We start from the raw sequence: 21,053 nt of genomic DNA on the forward strand, positions 1-21,053 counted from the left end.
GAAGCTCTGGAGTTTAATTAGATCCAATTGTCTATTTTGGCTTTTGTTGCCAATGCTTTTGGTGTTTTAGTTATGAAGTCCTTGCCTATGCCTATTTCCTGAATGGTTTTGCCTAGGTTTCCTTCTAGGGTTTTTATGGTGTTAGGTCTTATGTTTAAGTCTTTAATCCATCTGGAGTTAATTTTAGTGTAAGGTATCAGGAAGGGGTCCAGTTTCTGCTTTCTGCACATGGCTAGCCAGTTTTCCCAACACCATATATTAAACAGGGAATCCTTTCCCCATTGCTTGTTTTTGTGAGGTTTGTCAAAGATCAGATGGTTGTAGATGTGTGGCATTGCCTCCAAGGTCTCTGTTCTGTTTCACTGGGCTAAGTCTCTGTTTTGGTACCAGTACTATGCTGTTTTGATTACTGTAGCCTTGTAGTATAGTTTGAAGTCAGGTAGTGTGATGCCTCCAGCTTTGTTCTTTTTGCTTAGAATTATTTTGGCTATGTAGGCTCTCTTTTGGTTCCATATGAAGTTTAAGGTGGTTTTTTCCAGTTCTTTGAAGAGGGTTGTAGGTAGCTTGATGGGGATAGCTTTGAATCAATAAATTACTTTGGACAGTATGGCCATTTTCACAATATTGATTCTTCTTAACCATGAGCATGGAATGTTTTTCCATCTGTTTGTGTCCTCTCTTATTTCCTTGAGCAGTGGTTTGTAGTCCTCCTTGAAAAGGTCCTTCACATCCCTTGTTAGTTGTATTCCTGGGTATTTTATTCTCTTTGTAGCAATTGTGAATGGCAGTTCATTCTTGATTTGGCTCTCCTTAATTCTGTTATTGGTATAAAGGAATGCTTGTGATTTCTGCACATTGATTTTGTATCCTGAGACTTTGCTGAAGTTGCTTATCAGCTTAAGGAGATTTTGGACTGAGATGATGGCGTCTCCTAAATATACAATCATGTCATCTGCAAATAGAGACAACCTGACTTCCTCCTTTCTTAATTGAATGCCCTTTATTTCTTTTTCTTGCCTGATTGCTCTGGCTAGAACTTCCAATACTATATTGAAAAGGAGTGATGAGAGAGGGCATCCTTGTCTAGTGCCAGATTTCAAAGGTAATGCTTCTAGTTTTTGTCCGTTCAGTATGATATTGGCTGTGAGTTTGTCATAAATAGCTTTTTTAATTTTGAGATACATTCCGTTGATACCTAGTTTATTGACAGTTTTTAGCATTAAGAGCAGTTGAATTTTGTCGAAGGCCTTTTCTGCATCTATTGAGCTAATCATGTGGTTTTTATCTTTGGTTCTGTTTATGTGGTGAATTATGTTTATAAACTTGCATATGATGAACCAGGCTTGCATCCCAGGAATGAAGCCTACTTGATTGTGATGGATAAGCTTTTTGATGTGCTGTTGCAATCGGTTTGCCAGTATTTTATTGAAGATTTTTGCATCTGTGTTTCTCATGGATATTGGCCTGAAGTTTGCTTTTCTTGTTGAGTCTCTGCCAGGTTTTGGTGTCAGGATGATGTTGGTCTCATAAAATGATTTGGGAAGGGTTCTCTCTTTTTGGAGTATTTGGAAGTTTCAGAAGGAGTGGTACCAGCTTCTCTTTGTATGTCTGGTAGAATTCAGCTGTGAACCCATCTGGACCTGGGCTTTTTTTGTTTGTTAGGCTATTAATTGCTGCCTCAACTTCAGCCCTTGTTATTGGTCTGCTCAGGGTTTCGACTTCTTCCTGGTTTAGTCTTGGGAGGGTGCAAGTGTCCAGGAATTCTTCCATTTCTTCCAGGTTTACTGGTTTATGTGCATAGAGTTGTTTGTAGTAATCTCTGATGGTAGTTTGTATTTCTGTGGAATCTGTGGTGATATCCCCTTTATCGTTTTTTATTGCATCTATTTGATTCTTCTCTCTTTTCTTTTTTATTAATCTGGCTACCAGTCTGTCTATATTGTTGATATTTTTAAAAAACCAGCTCCTGGATTTATTGATTTTTTTTGAAGGATTTTTTTTTTGTGTGTCTCTATCTCCTTCAGTTCTGCTCTGATCTTAGTTATTTCTTGTCTTCTGGTAGCTTTTGAGTTTTTTTGATCTTGCTCCTCTAGCTTTTTCAATTTTGATGATAGGGTGTTGATTTTAGGTCTTTCCTTGCTTCTCATGTGGGCATTTATTGCTATAAATTTCTCTGTAGACACTGCTTTAAATGTGTCCCAGAGATTCTGGTATGTTGTGTCTTTGTTCTCGTTGGTTTCGAAGAACATCTTTATTTCTGCCTTCATTTCATTGTTTATCCAGTCTACATTCAAGAGCCAGTTGTTCAGATTCAATGAAGTTGGGCAGTTTTGAGTTAGTTTCTGAATCCTGAATTCTAATTTGATTGCACTGTGGTCTGATAGACTGTTTGTTACAATTTCCATTCTTTTGCATTTTCTGAGGAGTGATTTACTTCCAATTATGTGGTCACCTTTAGAGTAGGTGTGATGTGGTGCTGAGAAGAATGTATATTCTGCAGATTTGGGGTGGAGAGTTCTGTAGATGTCTATTAGGTTTGCTTGTTCTAGATCTGAGTTCAAGTCCTGGATATCCTTGTTAATTTTCTGTCTCGTTGATCTCTCTAATATTGACAGTGGGGTGTTAAAGTCTTCCACTATTATTGTGTGGGAGTCTAATTTCCTTTGTAGGTCATTAATAACTTGCTTTATGTATCTGGGTGCTAATGTATTGGGTGCATATACATTTAGGATTGTTAGCTCTTCTTGTTGCATTGATCCTTTTACCATTATGTAATGCCCTTCTTTGTTTCTTTTGATCTTTATTTGTTTAATGTCTATTTTATCAGAGACTAGGATTGCAATTCCTGCTTTTTTTTGCTCTCTATTTGCTTTGTAAATCTTCCTCCATCCCTTTATTTTGAGCTGTTGTGCGTCCTTGCATGTGAAATGGGTTTCCTGGATACAGCACACCGATGGGTTTTGAGTTTTTATCCAATTTTCCAGTCTGTGTCTTTTGACTGGGGCATTTAGCCCATTTACATTTAAGGTTAATATTGTTATGTGTGAATTAGATCCTGCCATTTTGATGCTAGCTCATTATTTTGCTCATTAGTTGATGCAGTTTCTTCATTGTGTCAATGTTCTTTACATTTTGGTACATTTTTGGAATAGCTGCTACTGGTTATTCCTTTCTATGTTTAGTGCTTCTTTCATGGGCTTTTGTAAGGCAGGTCTGGTTGTGACAAAATCTCTCAGCAATTGCTTGTTCATAAAGGATTTTATTTCTCATTCACTTATGAAACTTAGTTTGGCTGGATATGAAATTCTAGGTTGAAAGTTCTTTTCTTTAAGGATGTTGATTATCGGCCCCCACTCTCTTCTGGCTTGTAGTGTTTCTGCCGAGAGATCCACTGTTAAGTCTGATGGGCTTCCCTTTGTTGGTAATCGGGCCTTTCTCTCTGGCTGCACTTAGCATTTTTTCCTTCATGTCAACCCTGGTGAATCTGATGATTTTGTGCCTTGGGTTTGCTCTTCTTGAGGAATTTCTTTGTGGTGTTCTCTGTATTTCCTGGGGTTGAATATTGGTCTGCCTTGCTAGTTTAGGGAAGTTCTCCTGGATAACATCCTGAAGAGTGTTTTCCAGCTTGTATTCATTCTCTCTGTCACATTCAGGTACACTGATCAAACGTAGATTAGGTCTTTTCACATAATCCCATGTTTCTTGGATGCTTTGTTCATTTCTTTTCACTCTTTTTCCTGATCTTGCCTTCTCCTTTTATTTCATTGAGTTGATCTTCAATCTCTGATACCCTTTCTTCTGCTTGGTCAGTTCGGGTATTGAAACTTTTGTATGCTTCGCAAAGTTCTCGTGTTGTTGTTTTCAGTTCCATCAGGTGATTTATATTCTTCTCTAAGCTGTTTATTCTTGTTAGCATTTCGTCAAACCTTTTTTCAAGTTTCTTAGTTTTTTTGCATTGGATTAGAATATGTTCTTTTAGCTCAGAAAAGGTTGTTATTACCCACCTTGTGAAACCTGTTTCTGTCAATTCATCAGACTCATTCTCCATCCAGCTTTGTTCCATTGCTGGTGAGGAGTTGTGATCCCCTGGATGAGGAGAGGTGTTCTGGTTTTGGGTGTTTTCATCCTTTTTGCACCGGTTTCTTCCCACCTTTGTGTATTTATCTACCTGTGGTCTTTGTAGTTGGTGATTTTGGGATGGGGGTCTCTGTGTGGACATCCTTTTTGTTGATGATGAAGTTATTTCTTTCTGTTTTTTAGTTTTCCTTTTAACAGTCAGGTCTCTCTGCTGTAGGACTGTTAGAGGTTCCCTCCAGACCCTGCTTGCCTGGGAATCACCTGCGGCAACTGCAGAACAGTAAGGGTTGCTGCCAGTTTCTTCTTCTGTTATCTTAGTCCCAGAAGGATACCCGCTCAGAGCCTGAGCTCTCCTTTATGAGGTGTCTCTTTGGATATACAGGGGTCAGGAAGCTGCTTGAGGAGACAGTCTGACCCTTATGGGAGCTCAAGTGCTGAACTGTGAGCTCCATTGTTCCATTCAGAGCTGCTGGGCATGTACGTTTAAGTCTGCTGCAGTGGTACTCATAACCACCTTTTTTCCCAGGTGCTCTGTCCTGGGAAGGTGGGGCTTTATTTATACGTTCCTGACATGCTGCTGCCATTTTTCAGAGATGCCCTGCCCAGCTAGGATGTAGCCTAGTCACAGTCTGCCAGCAGAGGTGTTGCTGAGCTGCTGTGGGCTCTGCCCAGCTGCTGTGTGGACTTCCTTGCTGTTTTGTTTATAGGGGTATAGTTAGAACTGCCTCAGTAATGGTGGTCTGTCTCAGTAATGGCAGAATGCCTCAGTAATGGCAGACTGCTTCAGTAATGGTGGACTGCCTCGGTAGTGGTAGACTGTCTCAGTGATGGTGGACACCCTTACCCCCACAGAGCTGGATCGTCCTGGGGCCAGCTGTGCTTGCTGTGAAACTCTTGATCCAGAACGTTTCAGATTGCTTGTCATTGTGGGGGTGGGACCTGCTGAGCCAGATCACCTTTCTCCCTGTTTCAGCCCCTTTATTTTTAGTTGAATGGGTGGCTCTGTCTCCCAGGCATCCAGGTGCCATTTGAAATGGCCACCCAGATTTGTGTGAGTTTTTGTGTGGAGACTCACTGCGCCAGCTGAAACAGCCATGCTGGAAACTCGTGGTGCTTTTCAGCCCAGTCTCCTGGTCTGTGAGCAGTAATAACTTGTTTGGAAATGTGGTGATCACTTACCCTCTGCGATGTTCTTGCTGGGAACTGCACTCCAGAGCTGTTCCTATTCAGCCATCTTGGATCTGTCCTGAAGAGTGGTTTTCAAATGACAGTGAGTATTGGAATCAATGTCAGTGTTACAACACAGATTCCTAGGTTTTATTTCCAAGTATTATAATTCAGAAGATCTGGGAATCTGTCATTTAAATACCACCCCATGTGATTTTGATGCAGGAGGTCTGTGGATGACCCTTTAAGAAAACATGGCTTTTTAGGCCATTTAAATGGATATGTGAAAATATTGACTTACAGCAATATCAGTATATATTTTTAAACAATTCTGTTGTACTGAATCTCCTGTTAGTTGAAAGGATATTTGTGAAAAGAACTTTGTAAACTTTAAAGCACCATACTTAAGCTTCATCATTCTTTTTTATTTTTTAACTTTTATTTTAGGTTCAGGAGTATATGTGCAAATTTGTTATATAGGTAAACTCATGTAACAGGGTTTTGTTGTACAGATTATTTCATCACCCAGATACTCAGCCTAGTATCTAATAGTTATTTTTTCTGATCCTCTCCCTCCTCCCACCATCTACCCTCAACAGACTCCAGTGTGTGTTGTTCCCCTCTTTGTGTCCATGTGTTCTCATCATTTACTTCCCACTTATAAGTGGGAACATGTGATACTTGATTTTCTGTTCCTGTGTTGGTTTGCTAAGGATGATGGCTTCCATCTCTGTCCATGTTCCTGTAAAGGACATGATTTCATTCTTTTCTATGGCTGCATAGTATTCCATGATGTATATGTACCACATTTTCTTTATCTAGTCTACCATTAAAGACACTTAGGTTGATTTCATGTCTTTGCTATTGTGAATAGGCTGCAGTGAACATATACCTGTTTGTGTCTTTATGGTAGAATAGCTTATATTCTTTTTGGTATATACCCAGTAATGGGATTGTTGAGCTGAATGGTAGTTCAGTTTTTAGCTCTTTAAGGAATCACCACACTGCTTTCCACAGTGGTGGAACCAATTTACATCCCCCAAAACAGTGTATAAACATTCCCTTTTCTGCAATCTTACCAGCATCTGTTTTTTTTTGACTTTAATGTTAGTCATTCGGACTGGTGTGAGATGGTATCTTACTGTGGTTTTGATTTGCATTTCTCTAATGATCAGTGATATTGCATTTTTTTCATGTGCCTGTTGACTGCATATATGTCTTCTCTTAAAAGGTGTTTGTTCATGTTCTTTGATCACTTTTTAATAGTAATTTGGTTTTTTCTTGTAAATTTATTTAAATTCCTTATAGATGCTGGATGTTAGACTTTCGTCAGATGTATAGTTTGCAGATATTTCCTCCCATTCTGTAGATTGTCTATTTACTCTGTTCATAGTTTCTTTTGCTGTGCAGGAGCTCTTAAATTTAACTAGATCTCATTTGCCAGTTTTTGCTGTTGCAATTGCTTTTGCTGTCTTCATAATGAAATCATTGCCAGTTCCTGTATACAGAATGGCATGGCCTTGGTTGTCTTCCAGGATTTTTATAGTTTTGGGTTTTTGCTTGGAAGTCTTTAATCCATCATGAGTTGATTTTTGATATGATGTAAGGAAGCATTCCAGTTTCAATCTTCTGCATATGATTAGCCATTTATTCTGGCACTATTTATTGAACAGGGAGTCCTTTTTCCATTGTTTGTTTTGGTCAGCTTTGTTGTAGATCAGATGGTTGTAGCTGTGTGGATTTATTTTTGGTCTCTCTATTCTGTTCCATTAGTCTGTGTGTCTGTTTTTTTTTTTTTTTTTTTAATTAATAACATGCTGTTTTAGTTACTGTAGCCCTGTAGTATGGTTTGAAGTTGGGTAGCATGACATGACACCTTTAGCTTTGTTCTTTTTGCTTAGAATTGCCTTGGCTATTCAGGCTCTTTCTTGGTTCCATATGAATTTTAAAATAGTTTTTTCTAGTTCTGTGAAGAATATCAATGGTAGTTTGATAGGAATAGCATTGGATATATACATTGCTTTGGGCACTATGGTTATTTTAATGATATTGATTCTTCCTATACATAACTGTAGACTATTTTTCATTTGTTTGAGTTTTCTCTATTTCTTTGAGCCGTGTTTTATAATTCTTATTATAGAGATTTTTTACCTCCCTGCCTAGCTGTATTCCTAGGTATTTTATTCTTTTTGTGGCCATTGTGAAGGGGATTGTGTTCTTTATTTGGGGTTCAAGTTGGTTATTATTGGTGTGTAGGAATGGTAGTAATTTTTGTACGTTGGTTTTGTATCTTGCAACTTTGCTGAAGTTGTCAGGTTAAGGAGCCTTTGAACTGAGACTATCGGATTTTCTAGACATATAATTATTTGGTCAGCCAGCAGGGATTGTTTGACTTCCTCTTTTTCTATTTGGATGCCTCTTTCTTTCTTTCTTTCCTTTCTTTCTTTCCTTCCTTCCTTCCTTCCTTCCTTCCTTCCTCCCTCCCTCCCTTCCTCCCTCCCTCCCTCCCCTCCCTCCCTTTTTCTTTCTTTCTTTCTCTTTTCTTTTCCCTTCCTTCCTTCCTTCCTTTCCTCTTCCTCTTCCTCTTCTTCTTCCTCTTCCTCTTTCCTTCTCCTGATTGCTCTGACCAGGACTTCCAGTACTATGTTAAATAGAACTAGTGAGAAAGGGCATCCTTGTCTTGTGCCAGTTTTCAAGGGAAATTCTTCCTGCTTTTCCCCATTCAGTATAATAGTCGTTGTGGCTTTGTCATAGATTGCTCTTATTATTTTGAAGTATGTTTCTTCAATCCCTAGTTTGTGAAGAGCTCTTAACATGAAGGAGTGTTAAATTTTATTGAAAGCCTTTTCTGCATCTATTGAGATAATCATGTGATTTTTGTCTTTTGTTCTGTTTATGCGATGAATTGCATTTATTAATTTGCATTTGTTGAACCAAATTTGCATGCCAGGGATGAAGTCTACTTGATTGTGGTGGATAAACTTTTTGATGTGCTGCTGGATTTGGTTTACAAGTATTTTGTTGAGGATTTTTGCATCAGTATTTATCAAGGATATTAGCCTGAAGTTTTCTTTTTTTACTGTGTCTCTACCAGCTTTTGGTATCAGGATGATGCTGACCTCATAGAATGAGTTAGGGAGGAGTCCCTTCTCCTCAGTTTTAATGGAATAGTTTCAGTAGGAATGGTACCAGCTCTTTTTTGTACATCTGGTAGAATTCAGCTGGGAATCATGTGGTTCTGGGATTTTTTTTGGATGATAGGCTACTTATTACTGATTCAATTTCAGAACTCATTATTGGTCTGCCCAGGGATTCAGTTTCTTCCACCTTCAGCCTGGCAGGGTGTATGTGTCCAGGAGTTTATCCATTTCTTCTAGGTTTTGTAGTTCATGTGCTTAGAGATGTTCATAGTAGTGTCTGAGAGTTATTTGTATTTCTGTGGGTCAGTGGCAAACCCCCTTTGTCATTTCTGATTGTATATATTTGGATCTTCTCCCTTTTCTTTATAATTAGTCATTATTATAATATTGATTGTAATTGTGTCTTATAGGCAGCTGGCTGTGATCACGTGTTAAACTCCAGTGCCAAGATAGACAAATGTGGAGTGTGTGGTGGGGATAACTCTTCATGCAAGACAATAACAGGTGTCTTCAACAGTTCTCACTATGGTAAGTTGTGTATTTGTTTCTAGTTTTCCCTTTTATTTAGTACAATAATGGAGTCTGCAAAGAAGATGTAATAGTAATTCTTTGTTACTGTTTTGTCTACTCTACACCCTTAGTCCAAAATAATTGTTAAGGAAAAACTTCCTAATAAAAAAAATTAAATACTGTATTAGACCAGATGGATCCTTGATTAATGAATTCACCTGCCTCAGGCAAATCTGATTCTTAAAAATGTATTATATGCATTTATTAGAGTAAATTCAATGTTATTTGACTGTGATGTGTGATATGTTCATAATCCTCCCATTAATGAAGTACTTTTTTTCTCTATAACCTAAAATGTATATATTAATGAATTTTTTCTAGAAAACTTGCTTTTAAATATTTTTATTACTAGAATCACTTTCTTTTTTGTTATGACTTGGCCTGTTACATTTCTTATTAAAAGTAGATAGAAAATGTTAATTGAAAGTGAGGGATAAAACCATTAACTTAAATGTTTTCTGAATTAAATGTTTCAGAATTATTATCACATTTGATTTTCCAGGAAGTATCTGGATCACATATGTAACTGATATTTGGCTATGATTTAATTTGTCTTCAAAATATCATGAAAATATATGATATTTTCCATAGTAAAGTTTTCTGGGCAAACAGTTTTTGTTTTTATGATAATAAAAGCAGATCTTTAAAACTTTCTTTGCAAATTAAAATTTATTTCTTACACTTTTATTTATTTATTTATTTAGAGGCAGGGTCTTACTCTGTTGCCCAAGCTGTAGTACAGTGGCATAATCATAGCTCACTGCAGCTCTGAACTCCTGGGTTCCAGCAATCTTTCCACCTCCTTATCCCAAGTATCTAGAACTACAGGTGCTCACCACCATGCCCAGCTAATTTGTGTGTGTGTGTGTGTGTGTGTGTGTGTGTGTGTGTGTAGAGATGGGGTCTCACTCTGTTTTTAGGTTGGTCTCAAACTCCTAGCCTCAAGGAATCCTCCTATCTCGACATCCCACAGTGCTGAAATTATAGGCATGAACCCCTACACCTAACCTATTTTTTGTAGTCTTATTGTTCAACTTTAAATTGTGTTCATATGTGTTCAAATTGTTACTTCCATTAAAGCAGTATAATTTAAAACTCAATATTTATGTTTTTATATATATGAAAATTGTAGTACATTTTATACTTTGATACTTATAAATCTGTTACTAGATGATTTGATATACGATTTTTCTTTTTTATTTCTTTTCTGTATTTACTGGACTTGAATATTGGCCTGCCTTGCTAGGTTGATATATGATTTTTCTAGTTATTACCTGGGAGCTTCACACATTTGATTCCCTTCTATAATACATGGCATATACTTATTACAGTCTGTATTTACTGAAAAATATTTTTTCTAGGATAAAGCTACATGAACCAAATTAGGATCAAATATGTAATCTTGTGAAAATTTTACTGTGCATTAATCAGTTTACAAATAGAAAAATGTGTTAAACTCATTTGCAAGGTCTAATTAGCATTTGTCACATTTCTGCCCCCTGGTGGTAGCCTTCATCTTATCACCTTTGTCTTGCTTTCTTGAAAAAAATATAATAAATAGTAAAGGCATAAATAGTAAAAGTAATGGGTGAGAATATTTTATAGTGAAAAGGAGGTGAATTAAAATTATTCTTGTAGATCAATAACTTACAACCAGTATGCATATAGATACTGAATCATCAAACTATCATCTTATATTAAAAATGTGATACCTTAGATATAAATAAGGCTGCTCTAAAGCACATGCAAGATAGTCTGACATTAGGGTTGTAAATTTAAGCTGTTTTTAAAATGTTTTCTTAAGTTAATCCTGTATTTATCAAAGGTAGTGTATAAGAAAAATTACTTTTACTCATGATGTAGTAAATAGGGGGAAATCCTAATAAATAAGGAAAAGAAAAAACTTAGAATTCTATCCCTAGAGTATAATTAATTGTATACTTAAAAACTTGAGTATTTGGACAACTATGTAATGTGAGTGTGTTTAGTGTTGGGAAAACATTTTTTCTTAATGTCTGTTAGATAAAATGTTTCCTCTTTTGAGCAGGGCCAATGTCGCTGAATTTGGCCTCATAAAATGGAAATATTGCTTTCATTTCACTTGAGTAAACTTTTTACTTTTCTCATAACAAATTTATTAGTATTCTTGTAAAAATAATTAAAATTTGGGGAATAGATAGATTCTTGCTTATACTACAAATTAAAAGCCCAAGAAAAACTTGAGCTTTAAACTTTTTGTTTTTTAAGATTTTTCAATAATGAAATTGAAAAATTTTATTATTTTACTATCTACTGCATCTGTGTGAACATATTATAGCAACGTCCAATTATTTTAATATCTCCTGGATTTGTGAATCGTGTTTAAAATCCTCTATTTTTTCCCCCATAGGAAGTATAAAATATAAAAGTATTAACCAAGTTTAAAAATGAGTATGTGTACTAAGTATCTCAGGAGCCAAAATACTAGCTTCATTTCATTCTGTATTAAGAATATTAGAAGTAGCAAAACATTAGGAAAAGTTAAGAATATTAAACTCTGTTTCTAGACAACAACCACTCTTTCTCAATCCTCAGTAATTTGTGGAAGGCACTGACTCAGAAGGAATAACCACTGTGTAATTTTTATAAAGATATAACAAAATTAAGTCTGACTATGTTATTCATATTTTTCATTCATTTAGAAGTAATAACCTCTGGGCCATCTGCTTTTTATGAAATTTAACATATGTAAAATTATATTACAGGTTATAACGTTGTTGTAAAGATTCCCGCAGGAGCAACAAACATTGACATTCGTCAGTACAGCTATTCTGGACAACCAGATGACACTTACCTTGGTAAACATTTCTCGTAAACAGCAACCAGTATGTGGCTCATGTGCAATTTCATGGAAGTCTGTAGTTGATGTAAATTCTTGGAAGGCAACAAGATTCCCTTTAGCAAACATGCAATTTCATTTCATACTGAGCTTAGGGCTCCCTATACATATGTTCTTAAACAATTCAAAATGTATTACAAAAAAAAAAAAAAAAACTAAATGAAATTCTGAAAAATAATTTGTTTTCAGTTTTTTCTCATGAGTATTTTAGATAACCAGAGGTTATAGTCAATTAGTTGCATGTGTATTTAGAATAAAATTCTCTTCTATCATTTTGTCTGATATTAATTATAGAATTCTTTGAAATTAAATGTTTTAAATACTTTTTTCAAGGTTTTTTTTTTTTTGCTACGTAGCTAAAGTATTTAAATACAGTTTTTTTTAAACCTCTTGGATTTTTTTAAAAAGTCAGAAAAAGAATTGTGGTTTCACATTTTTATATGTTAATGAATATAGTCAGAGTATATTGTCTGTTAGCTATTTCTAAAGTATAGACTTAATTTATGTTATTTATTTTTAGAAATTAGCTTTCAGGCTTAAAGAATTTTACTTTAGACACAAATATGAAAAGAATGTTTTACACTTTTTCTTTCTGCCTGAGAAACATCTTAATTCTGAGTTATCTGTAATTCACCAAACTGGAGGAGGTAGGTAATGATGCAGAGCTGATATTGAGAAAGCATCTGCTGCACATTAATAAGATGTGAAATATTGCCTCAAATAATTAGCCTGTGTAACTGGCAATCTGAATCTATAATGAACAGCCTATCTCAGGAATTGCATTTGGAACTATAAAGTCAAATGTAAAGGGAACGACTGCTTAATGGATACAAGGTTTCCTTTTGGAGTGAACAGGTTTTGGAACTAGATAGAGGTGATGATTGTACGTCATTGTGAATATTCTAAATGCCATTGAATTGTTTAACAATGGTTAATTTTATGTTATATTAGTTTCACCTCAATAAAAAATGCAAAATATTCATTAAATAAAATCAAATGTAAGTTGTTTGAATTATTGGCCTTTTACATTTAGTTGAAATTCTTTTCCTTGTGCTAAAAATATTACCTCAGTGCATATACATATATTCTATAGGCATATATTAATGTCTGTCACTGGGAAAAAGAGAGAACAAGAAGGGGACATGAACAGAGAGGGAAATAGTAGTATCATTCTGAAAAGCAGATATCCATGTATGTGTTAACAGGGATAGAGGGCTTTTCTATGAAAGATCTAGACATTTGTGTAGAGAATGGTATAGTCATTGCATGCATAGCCTTCTAGAATGTTAAGACTAGAGTTTTAAAGCTTTGTACCTTTTTTCTAAGATAAGCATAAAGGGAATGTTGCAGCAATCTGGCTGCTCCTTCTTTCCCTACCATTGATGACGAGGATGATTGAACTAATCTATCTGCTAGGGTCATGACTTCTTTCTGCTTTCTCACTTCTTGTTTGTCTGTTCTGAAGCTACATGCCTCATGGAAGAAGATGACTATCTGAGATAGAAAAATATAGAGTGAATTTATTTTAATATCTGGCTGATGTGCTGAAGTTACCCATTATTTAATCAATAATGATTAAATCCCACATTATAGTAAAATAAAGTTTATTTCCTCAATATTAATTTAAATTTACATCTTTAATTTCAAAAAAGGATTTGAACTTTAAAAGTTAGACTAGGCTGGGCATGGTTGCTCAAGCTTGTAATCCTATTACTTGAGAGGCCGAGGCAGGTGAATCACCTGAGGTCAGGAGTTTGAGACTGACCTGGCCAACATGGCGAAACCCTGTCTCTACTAAAAATACAAAAATTAGCTGGGTGTGGTGGCACATGCCTGTAATCTCAGCTACTTGGGAAGCTGAGGCAGGAGAATTGCTTGAACCCAGGAGGCGGAGGTCGCAGTGAGCCGATGTTGTGCTATTGCACTCCAGCCTGGGAGATAGAGCAAGACTCCATCTAAAAAAAAAAAAAAAGGTTAAACAAGTATTTTCTGTGTTGTTAATTGGGTTTACTATTTCATGAGTTTTGCTTATATTCTTTTACAGCATTATCTGACGCTGAGGGGAATTTTATTTTAAATGGGAATTTTGTTCTAAGTAGATCAAGAAAAGAAGTCAATGTGCAAGGAACAAGAACTGTTATTGAATACAGTGGATCAGACAACTCAGTTGAAAGAATTAATAGTACTAATCGACAAGAGAAAGAACTTATTTTGCAGGTAAATTCTGTCATCAGTAGTAACATTTAGATTTAATTATATTAGTAAACTACTGGTTAAGTGCTTAACATAAAATGTAAAATGATGTCTTAAGAATATATTTTTTATGAATTAATTGTATGTTTCTTTGTATTCTTATTGAGGTGTTGTGTGTGGGTAATTTATACAACCCTGATGTACGTTATTCCTTCAATATCCCCTTGGAAGAGAGGAGCGACATGTTCACATGGGATCCCTATGGACCATGGGAAGACTGTACCAAAATGTGTCAAGGTATACTGGCATTCAATACAGGACAAAAGATTGTGCATTCTGGCATCATTCTGGGCATTTTTGAGTCTGGGTACATATGGAATCCTTCCCAATGTCCATACACATATCCCACACAGACATACAAAGGTTTTCAATCATTTTTTTCTTTCTACTTTTTTCACTGATTCTCTTATACTTAACAGCACTATTTAATGCTACTCTTTTCAGCCTTCTCTGTTACTGTTCTTTTACTTTGCCATTCTCATTCTCTTTTTCACAGCCACAGAAAGTTTCTCTAACTTATATATATCCTACTTCCTAGTGAAATATCTGCGTTTTCTTCCACTCATCTTCACACACTCTTTCTCAACAACCTGGCTTTCTCTTTTATTGTTGAAATATCAAACATTATTTTATCTTTGTATTTTCCTTTCCTGACCATGAGAAAGTATAATTGTATAGATGGCATGAAAAACTGAAAGAAATAGAATGGGAAAGGAGCAGAGTGGGAACAGCAGGGCAATTTATAGTAGGGAAAGAAAGTGTAAAGACTGGAGTCTGTGCAGTCTGTAATTATGGATATTTAATTGTGTAATATTATGTTCAATGCAATAAATATTTATTGAGGGAATATATCCAGATTATTAATAAGATCTGAATTCTGCATTCACTTTTAGTCTAGTGCTTGAAACAGATGCATGAATATATATGTTAATTTATTTATAAAATGGTAAATACAGTACTATAGATATGCACAGTATGGACCTTAGAAAAGGTGGAGGGAGCAGTTTTTGAGGAGATTGAAGCTGAAGATAGAGAATTTTGTATAGAATGGAAAAAAAAAAGTTTTCATGAAGATTAGAGAAAAAGTTTGGGAATTAGGGCAGCAGTGGGTCAGAGGAAAGGAAGCCCAGAACCATGTGGAGATGAGCTTATCATAGAAAGTGGGCTGCCAGAGGGAGTGACCAAAGATGGTGAGAATGTGAAGAACAGTCTAACAAACTGACCTGACAAAGTGCCAAAGGAATTGTGGTGTCCTATTCTGGAAGAGGCAAAGTCTTTTTCCTGTGGCATCTAGACAGTACTTCCCAGAATGATTTCTTGGGAACAAATGTTCCTGTTACTGTTTAAGCAGTATCTCAGTGGAGGGATACAAGGAGATGATGCGTGATTGACTGGAATAAATGCTAGAGGTAGAAAACACAGAGCTTTGGTTAACAGTGAAGATGGAAGAATTTATTTTTTCAGAAAGGCCCTGAATATCCTTTTAGAAGAGAATTGGAATTTGGGGAGCTAGAACCAGCATTCCAGCTTGAGTGGGTAAACTTGTCTGTGACCATGGATAGAGGGAGCTAGAAGGAGAAATTCCAGCAACAGGAAAATGAAGGAACATTTTAAAATGCAGCGAACACACCAAGAATAACAAGATTCAAAATGGAAGTTTGGACAAACATGGTGAGAGATGATTTGGGAGTCCAAAGCAGGAGAATTCTCTTCAACAATCATGTGCAAGGGAAAAGGAATCCTTATTTCTTTTACCACATAGTGTACTATGATGATGTTCCTTTTTTGTGTAAGTTTTTTTACTTTCTCTAAAATTACATTTCCTAAGTTTTGTTTGTTTGTTTCTGTGTCCTGAAAGTTATCAGTCCTCAAACTTTTTGTCAGAACTATATATTTTGTCTTAATATTTTCAAGCATATTATAGAACTTATCAATTTGATTTTTCCTTCATTTCTTCTTTACCTTTGGCTACTGTGGCCTTCTTTTCTCTAATCTGTCTGTGTTGCTTTTCAGGCTTGTTTAATGACTGTCATCTTGAGATTTCCCTTCATTATTGTCCTGGTAATTCTCTTCAGTATTCTGTGTTAGATTCCTTGTTTTCTAAATCCTATCAATCCCTCTTTTTGATTTATTTCTTTCATTGGGTGGAACATATCCCTCAGTATTTTCTTGAGAAAAAAAGTAAATTCTTTTGAGACCTTTCATATCTGAAAGTGGCATAATTATATTCTCATGCTTGGTCAGTAGTTTGGTTGGTATAAATAGAGATTATTTTTCTTTAGAATTTTGAAAGCCTTATTTTCTGGCTTATTTTCTAATTTTCTGTGCTTGTACATAGCATGTTATATACTGAAAGTTTTGTGGATCCTCTCTTTAATTCTAGTGGTTTGAAATTTCAGGACAATGTGCCTTGATTTGGTTATTTTTTCATCTGTTTTTCTAGGTAATTAAGATGCCATTCCAATTTGGAAACATAAATCTTTGTCTTGAGAAATTTTATCATGTTCTTTGATGACTTCCTCATGTTAACTTTTCTCTTATATCTTTTGGAAATTACTATTATTTGGATGTTCACATTCCTAAACTGATTTTTTATTTTCTAATTTATTCTTTCAATTTCACTGTTTTCTTAATATTTCTTCTCATAACATCTTGCTTTTGTTTTATGAATGTGATACCTTCTATTGTATCTCTGAGTGTATTAATCATAGTCTTTAGTTTCCTTCTGCTCCCTGATTTATATGGGTTCCATCCTAGTTCTATTTTGTTATTATTTATTTTACCTTTTTTTTGTGTTAGAAGCTTTCCTAAAATGTTTACTGATCTTGTGCTGTTCATTCATATTTTAAAAGTACAAAAATTCTGATTGAAAGTCCTCTCTGAGTCAGACAAGTTAACTAGAAATTTCATTATAGAGTAATTTGGTCATTAAGTAGCCCTCTCATATGTCATTGGAGAGAGGCTCCAAACGTTATTGTCAGTTGATCATTTTTCTTGAGTTAAACAGCACCACAAGACAGGAATTCTCTCATTTTTTGATAGTCATAGTCATGAGGGGGCTGCAGGACAACAGAAGTTGGCATGGTGCCAGCAGGAAATTGAGCACTGAATGGGCTGGGGTCACATCATTCAGTATGGAGAATTTTACTTAGCCACCCTGTTTCAGTAGGGGGTGTTCCCAGCTGTTCTCAGCTGTGTCTTATGCCCTCAAGTTCACTTTTTCTAGAGCTATGCTGTCCAATGTGGTAGCCACTAGCCACGTGTGGTTAATCTATTGAAATGTGAAATACATACTAAATTTGGAAGGCTTAGAATAAAAAAAGGAATGTAAAATATATTATTAATAATTTTATATTAATATGTTAAAATGATCATATTTTAAATATTGAGGGCTAAATATAAATGTTATTAAAATTAACCTTTTTTTTTTTTTTACTTTTTAATATGACTACTAGAAAATATAAAGTTCCAGATGTGGTTCACATTCTGTTTTCATCAGATAGTGCTGCTCTCAACTAGGAAGCTAGCGGTCGAACTCTTCTTTATAAATACTTTTCAATTAGTTCTTTATTTTTTCAGGCCTACCCCTCACACATTCTCCCTATCAGAGGAACCTGGCATTTTCCATTCCTGGGCTTTTCTTGGGTTCTATGTCATGAATGATTTGTTTGTTATTTACTTTCCCACTTTGCAGACTTAGATTTCATCTTCCTTGGCTCTGTTAAATAGTTATTTCCATATACTTTTCATATTCAAAATTTCAAATTCAAAATTCTTGCTTTTTTTCTTTTCCTTTTTTTGTTCTCTTAGGTTTATGCTTTTTCAGAATTTCTCATAGTTATTTGAATGGATATTTAGGAAGGAGCAGAGATAACATGTATGATCATGTTTAGTTAACTGGAAGCACAAAGTTGAACTTTGATAAAACAGAAATTTGTTCATGTCACTGACTGTTTAAACTCTTTACCATCTCCTCATTGCAGAAAGCATAAAGTTCAAATGACTGGTCCGTTATGACTGCTTCTCTTAGTTTGCTTTTGCTGTAGTTATGCTGTATGCAAACAACCGCCAAATCTTAATTGCTTGGAACAATAAAGGCTTATTTATTGCTCATATCATGTTTTAGCTGCTAATTGGCTATGGCTCTACTCCAACTTGGTATCTATGTCCATTTTTTTTTTTATTATTTGTAGACTTTATTTTTTAGAGAAGTTTTAGGTTTACTGAAAAATTGAGTAGAAAGTACAGAAAGTTTGCATATTCATCCTTCTTCCCTGTGCCATTCCTGCCACTCACTTGCACTCCTCTATTATCAACATCTTGCATTAGTGTGGCACATTGTGCAATTGATGAGCCAGTTTTGATGCATTATTATTAACTAAAGTCCATAGTTTACATTAGAGCTCACTCTTCGTGTTATAAATTCTATAGTTTTGACAAATGTATAATGACATGTAATCACCAATATAATACCATACATAGTAGTTTCACTGCCCTAAAAATCTCCTGTGCTTCAACTGTTTATTCTTCCTTCCTTCCCCAACAAATGGTGACAAACACTGATCTTTTTATTGTCTGTCTATGCCTTTTTCATTCATGATTTCAGGCTGAAAGATCAGCTCTATCTGGGAAATGATGTTCTGGATGCAGAAGGAAAAAAGAAAGAGAACTGGGTGGGACTGGAATAGGTCACATTCCTTTTCAGTCAGTTGATAAAAGCCTGATGCCAATGGACAGGAAAGAGATCTTCCCCTACACGAAGTTACTATAACATTTTAGCAATAGAGATGTGCATTCCTCTTATGGGGAAAGAGGAGTAACTGATGGATGGCAATAATATAGTGTACTGTTTAGCAACAGCACTGTTCCTAGCTACTCAATTGTTCACCAACAACCACTCTATCCTGCTATAGTGAATTTCTTTTTACTCCAATGCCTGTGCCATCTTCTGTACATCTCTTCATTAAGCAAACTCCTCAGTCATTCAGGATTCAGTTTACTTATTATAAAAAGTCATTCCTCACTAGATTAACATACTAGTATATCCTGTATGTTGCATGGACAGTTTTTACTTGCTTAGCTGACTCCTTTAAGTTATTACCAGAATTGCATAATTATGGAACATCTAACTATGTTAATTTTCTTTTCATTTTTTATTTTCATTTGACTTTGGCCAAGGTCTTCAGAGAAGAAAAATAACTTGCATACATAAGAGTGATCATAGTGTTGTGTCTGATCAAAAATGTGACCACTTGCCTCTTCCATCATTAGTTACTGAAAGTTGCAATACAGACTGTGAACTAAGGTAAAAGAGAAATAATATGTAATATAACCAGGTTAATAAGTGAGCTGAGATTAAAACGTTTAGCACAGTGACTGATACAGAGTGGACATATAATTAATACTCATCATCTGCCCCTGTCATGAAAAAATTTCAGGCTCACCAATTTATGGTAAAACTCAGTACATAATTGGTTTGAATTTTCATTCATAGTATTTTCTGAATACCAGTATATAGGTCTCAACATTTTGCATAGAAAATGGTTGCAATTTTGTCTGTAAAATAAATACAACTGAACTCTGATCTGAAAATGCATGGTTTAAAGGTCTGAAACAATAATTTTTGTAGCATGATTCTTTATTTTCCACTGAATTAATGAATCAGTAAACTCTGAAGTTTGGGGATTGAAGAAATCAAATTGATTGATTTCCTTGATATTCTATCAGTATGCTTTCCATTAAATTTTAGGGAAATTGATCCTAAAGCATGACAGGAACTTTATACTTCTAAATTTCTTGTTATTTGGGGTTTTCTCTGTGTGTGTGTGTGTGTGTGTGTGTGTGTGTGTGTGTGTGTGTGTGTGATCAGTCTTGGAGTGACATGGTATACAATTAGTCCATCTATCACATTTATTTTTAGCATTATAGCAGGTGCCATTTAACATTCAGGTATGGCCAGAACCTTTTTCACTTAATAACGATGAGAATTTCTATATATTTATGATTTTGTTTGAAGACATAGCAAAAGCACAGTAGTAGAACTGCCTGTATAAGCTGCATCCACTACATAGTAGCAAAAGGAAGCACAGTGAAATCCTTGAGATGCTATTATGGATTGAAATGAATTCCATGATTTCTGTGCTTTGTTACACTGGTGTTCTCACATTGATAAATGCTAGACTACAATTGGGATAATTTGACTATAACCAACATTTTTAATTGTGGAAAATATGTTTTCCCTGGAAACATGTCTAAATATAGATTACATGAATTAATGAGAAAATGTAGTGTACTTTACAAAAAGTAGCTAACTTTTTAAAGGTTATCTTTATTGATGTAGTCAAATTCCTAGACATTCCCTGGTCATAAAATCAAAGTACTTATAGAGGGATTGCATAGGGAGAAACTACCTGATTTGGAGTCAGATATATTCAGTTATTGTCTTAAATCTGCCACTAAGTAATTGGGTAATCATGATCTAAACCAGTTGTTTTCAAAGGTTTTTCAGGAAGCTTGGGGTTCCTTGGACACACCTCCAAAGCTGCCACCAAATGCTGGTGTGAGATCAGGAGTATAATGCTGGCTTCCTGGCTCCAGACTGGTTTTGTTTTATGGTGGTTTGTCCATCAACTCTTAGAATTTTAAAAACTGAGGGCATGAGTATCTCTGAATTTGTTTTTTAATTATGTAATATACCTCCTAAGTATAATAACATCTTTTTTCTAGGTGGCATGTTATTGGCAAAAGTGAATGTTCATCCCAATGTGGTCAAGGATATAGAATCTTGGACATCCGTTGCATAAAGTATTCAATTCATAAAGGACAGACTGTTGCAGTTGATGACCACTACTGTGGTGACCAGCTTAAACCTCCTACCCAAGAACCATGCCATGGTAACTGTGTCTTCACAAGATGGCATTATTCAGAATGGTCTCAGGTACAATAAAAATGATTGCTTAAAAAAAAGT

General features: G+C 35.3%; 1 protein-coding gene across 1 annotated transcript in view; it reads left to right on the forward strand.

Moving 5' to 3' along the window:
* Window positions 1–21,053, forward strand: part of ADAMTS20 (ADAM metallopeptidase with thrombospondin type 1 motif 20) — a 207,427-nt gene that overhangs the window by 100,541 nt on the left and 85,833 nt on the right. The window contains exons 15-20 of the mRNA XM_012459057.3: window positions 8,795–8,912; window positions 11,699–11,791; window positions 13,877–14,049; window positions 14,193–14,322; window positions 19,264–19,390; window positions 20,812–21,022. Coding sequence (XP_012314480.2) covers window positions 8,795–8,912; window positions 11,699–11,791; window positions 13,877–14,049; window positions 14,193–14,322; window positions 19,264–19,390; window positions 20,812–21,022 — 852 coding nt within the window. The remainder of the gene's footprint in view (window positions 1–8,794; window positions 8,913–11,698; window positions 11,792–13,876; window positions 14,050–14,192; window positions 14,323–19,263; window positions 19,391–20,811; window positions 21,023–21,053) is intronic.

Source organism: Aotus nancymaae, unplaced genomic scaffold, assembly GCF_030222135.1.
Source record: "Aotus nancymaae isolate 86718 unplaced genomic scaffold, 86718_ANA_hifiasm-v0.15.2.pri h1tg000092l, whole genome shotgun sequence".
Classification (NCBI taxonomy): Eukaryota; Metazoa; Chordata; class Mammalia; order Primates; family Aotidae; genus Aotus; species Aotus nancymaae.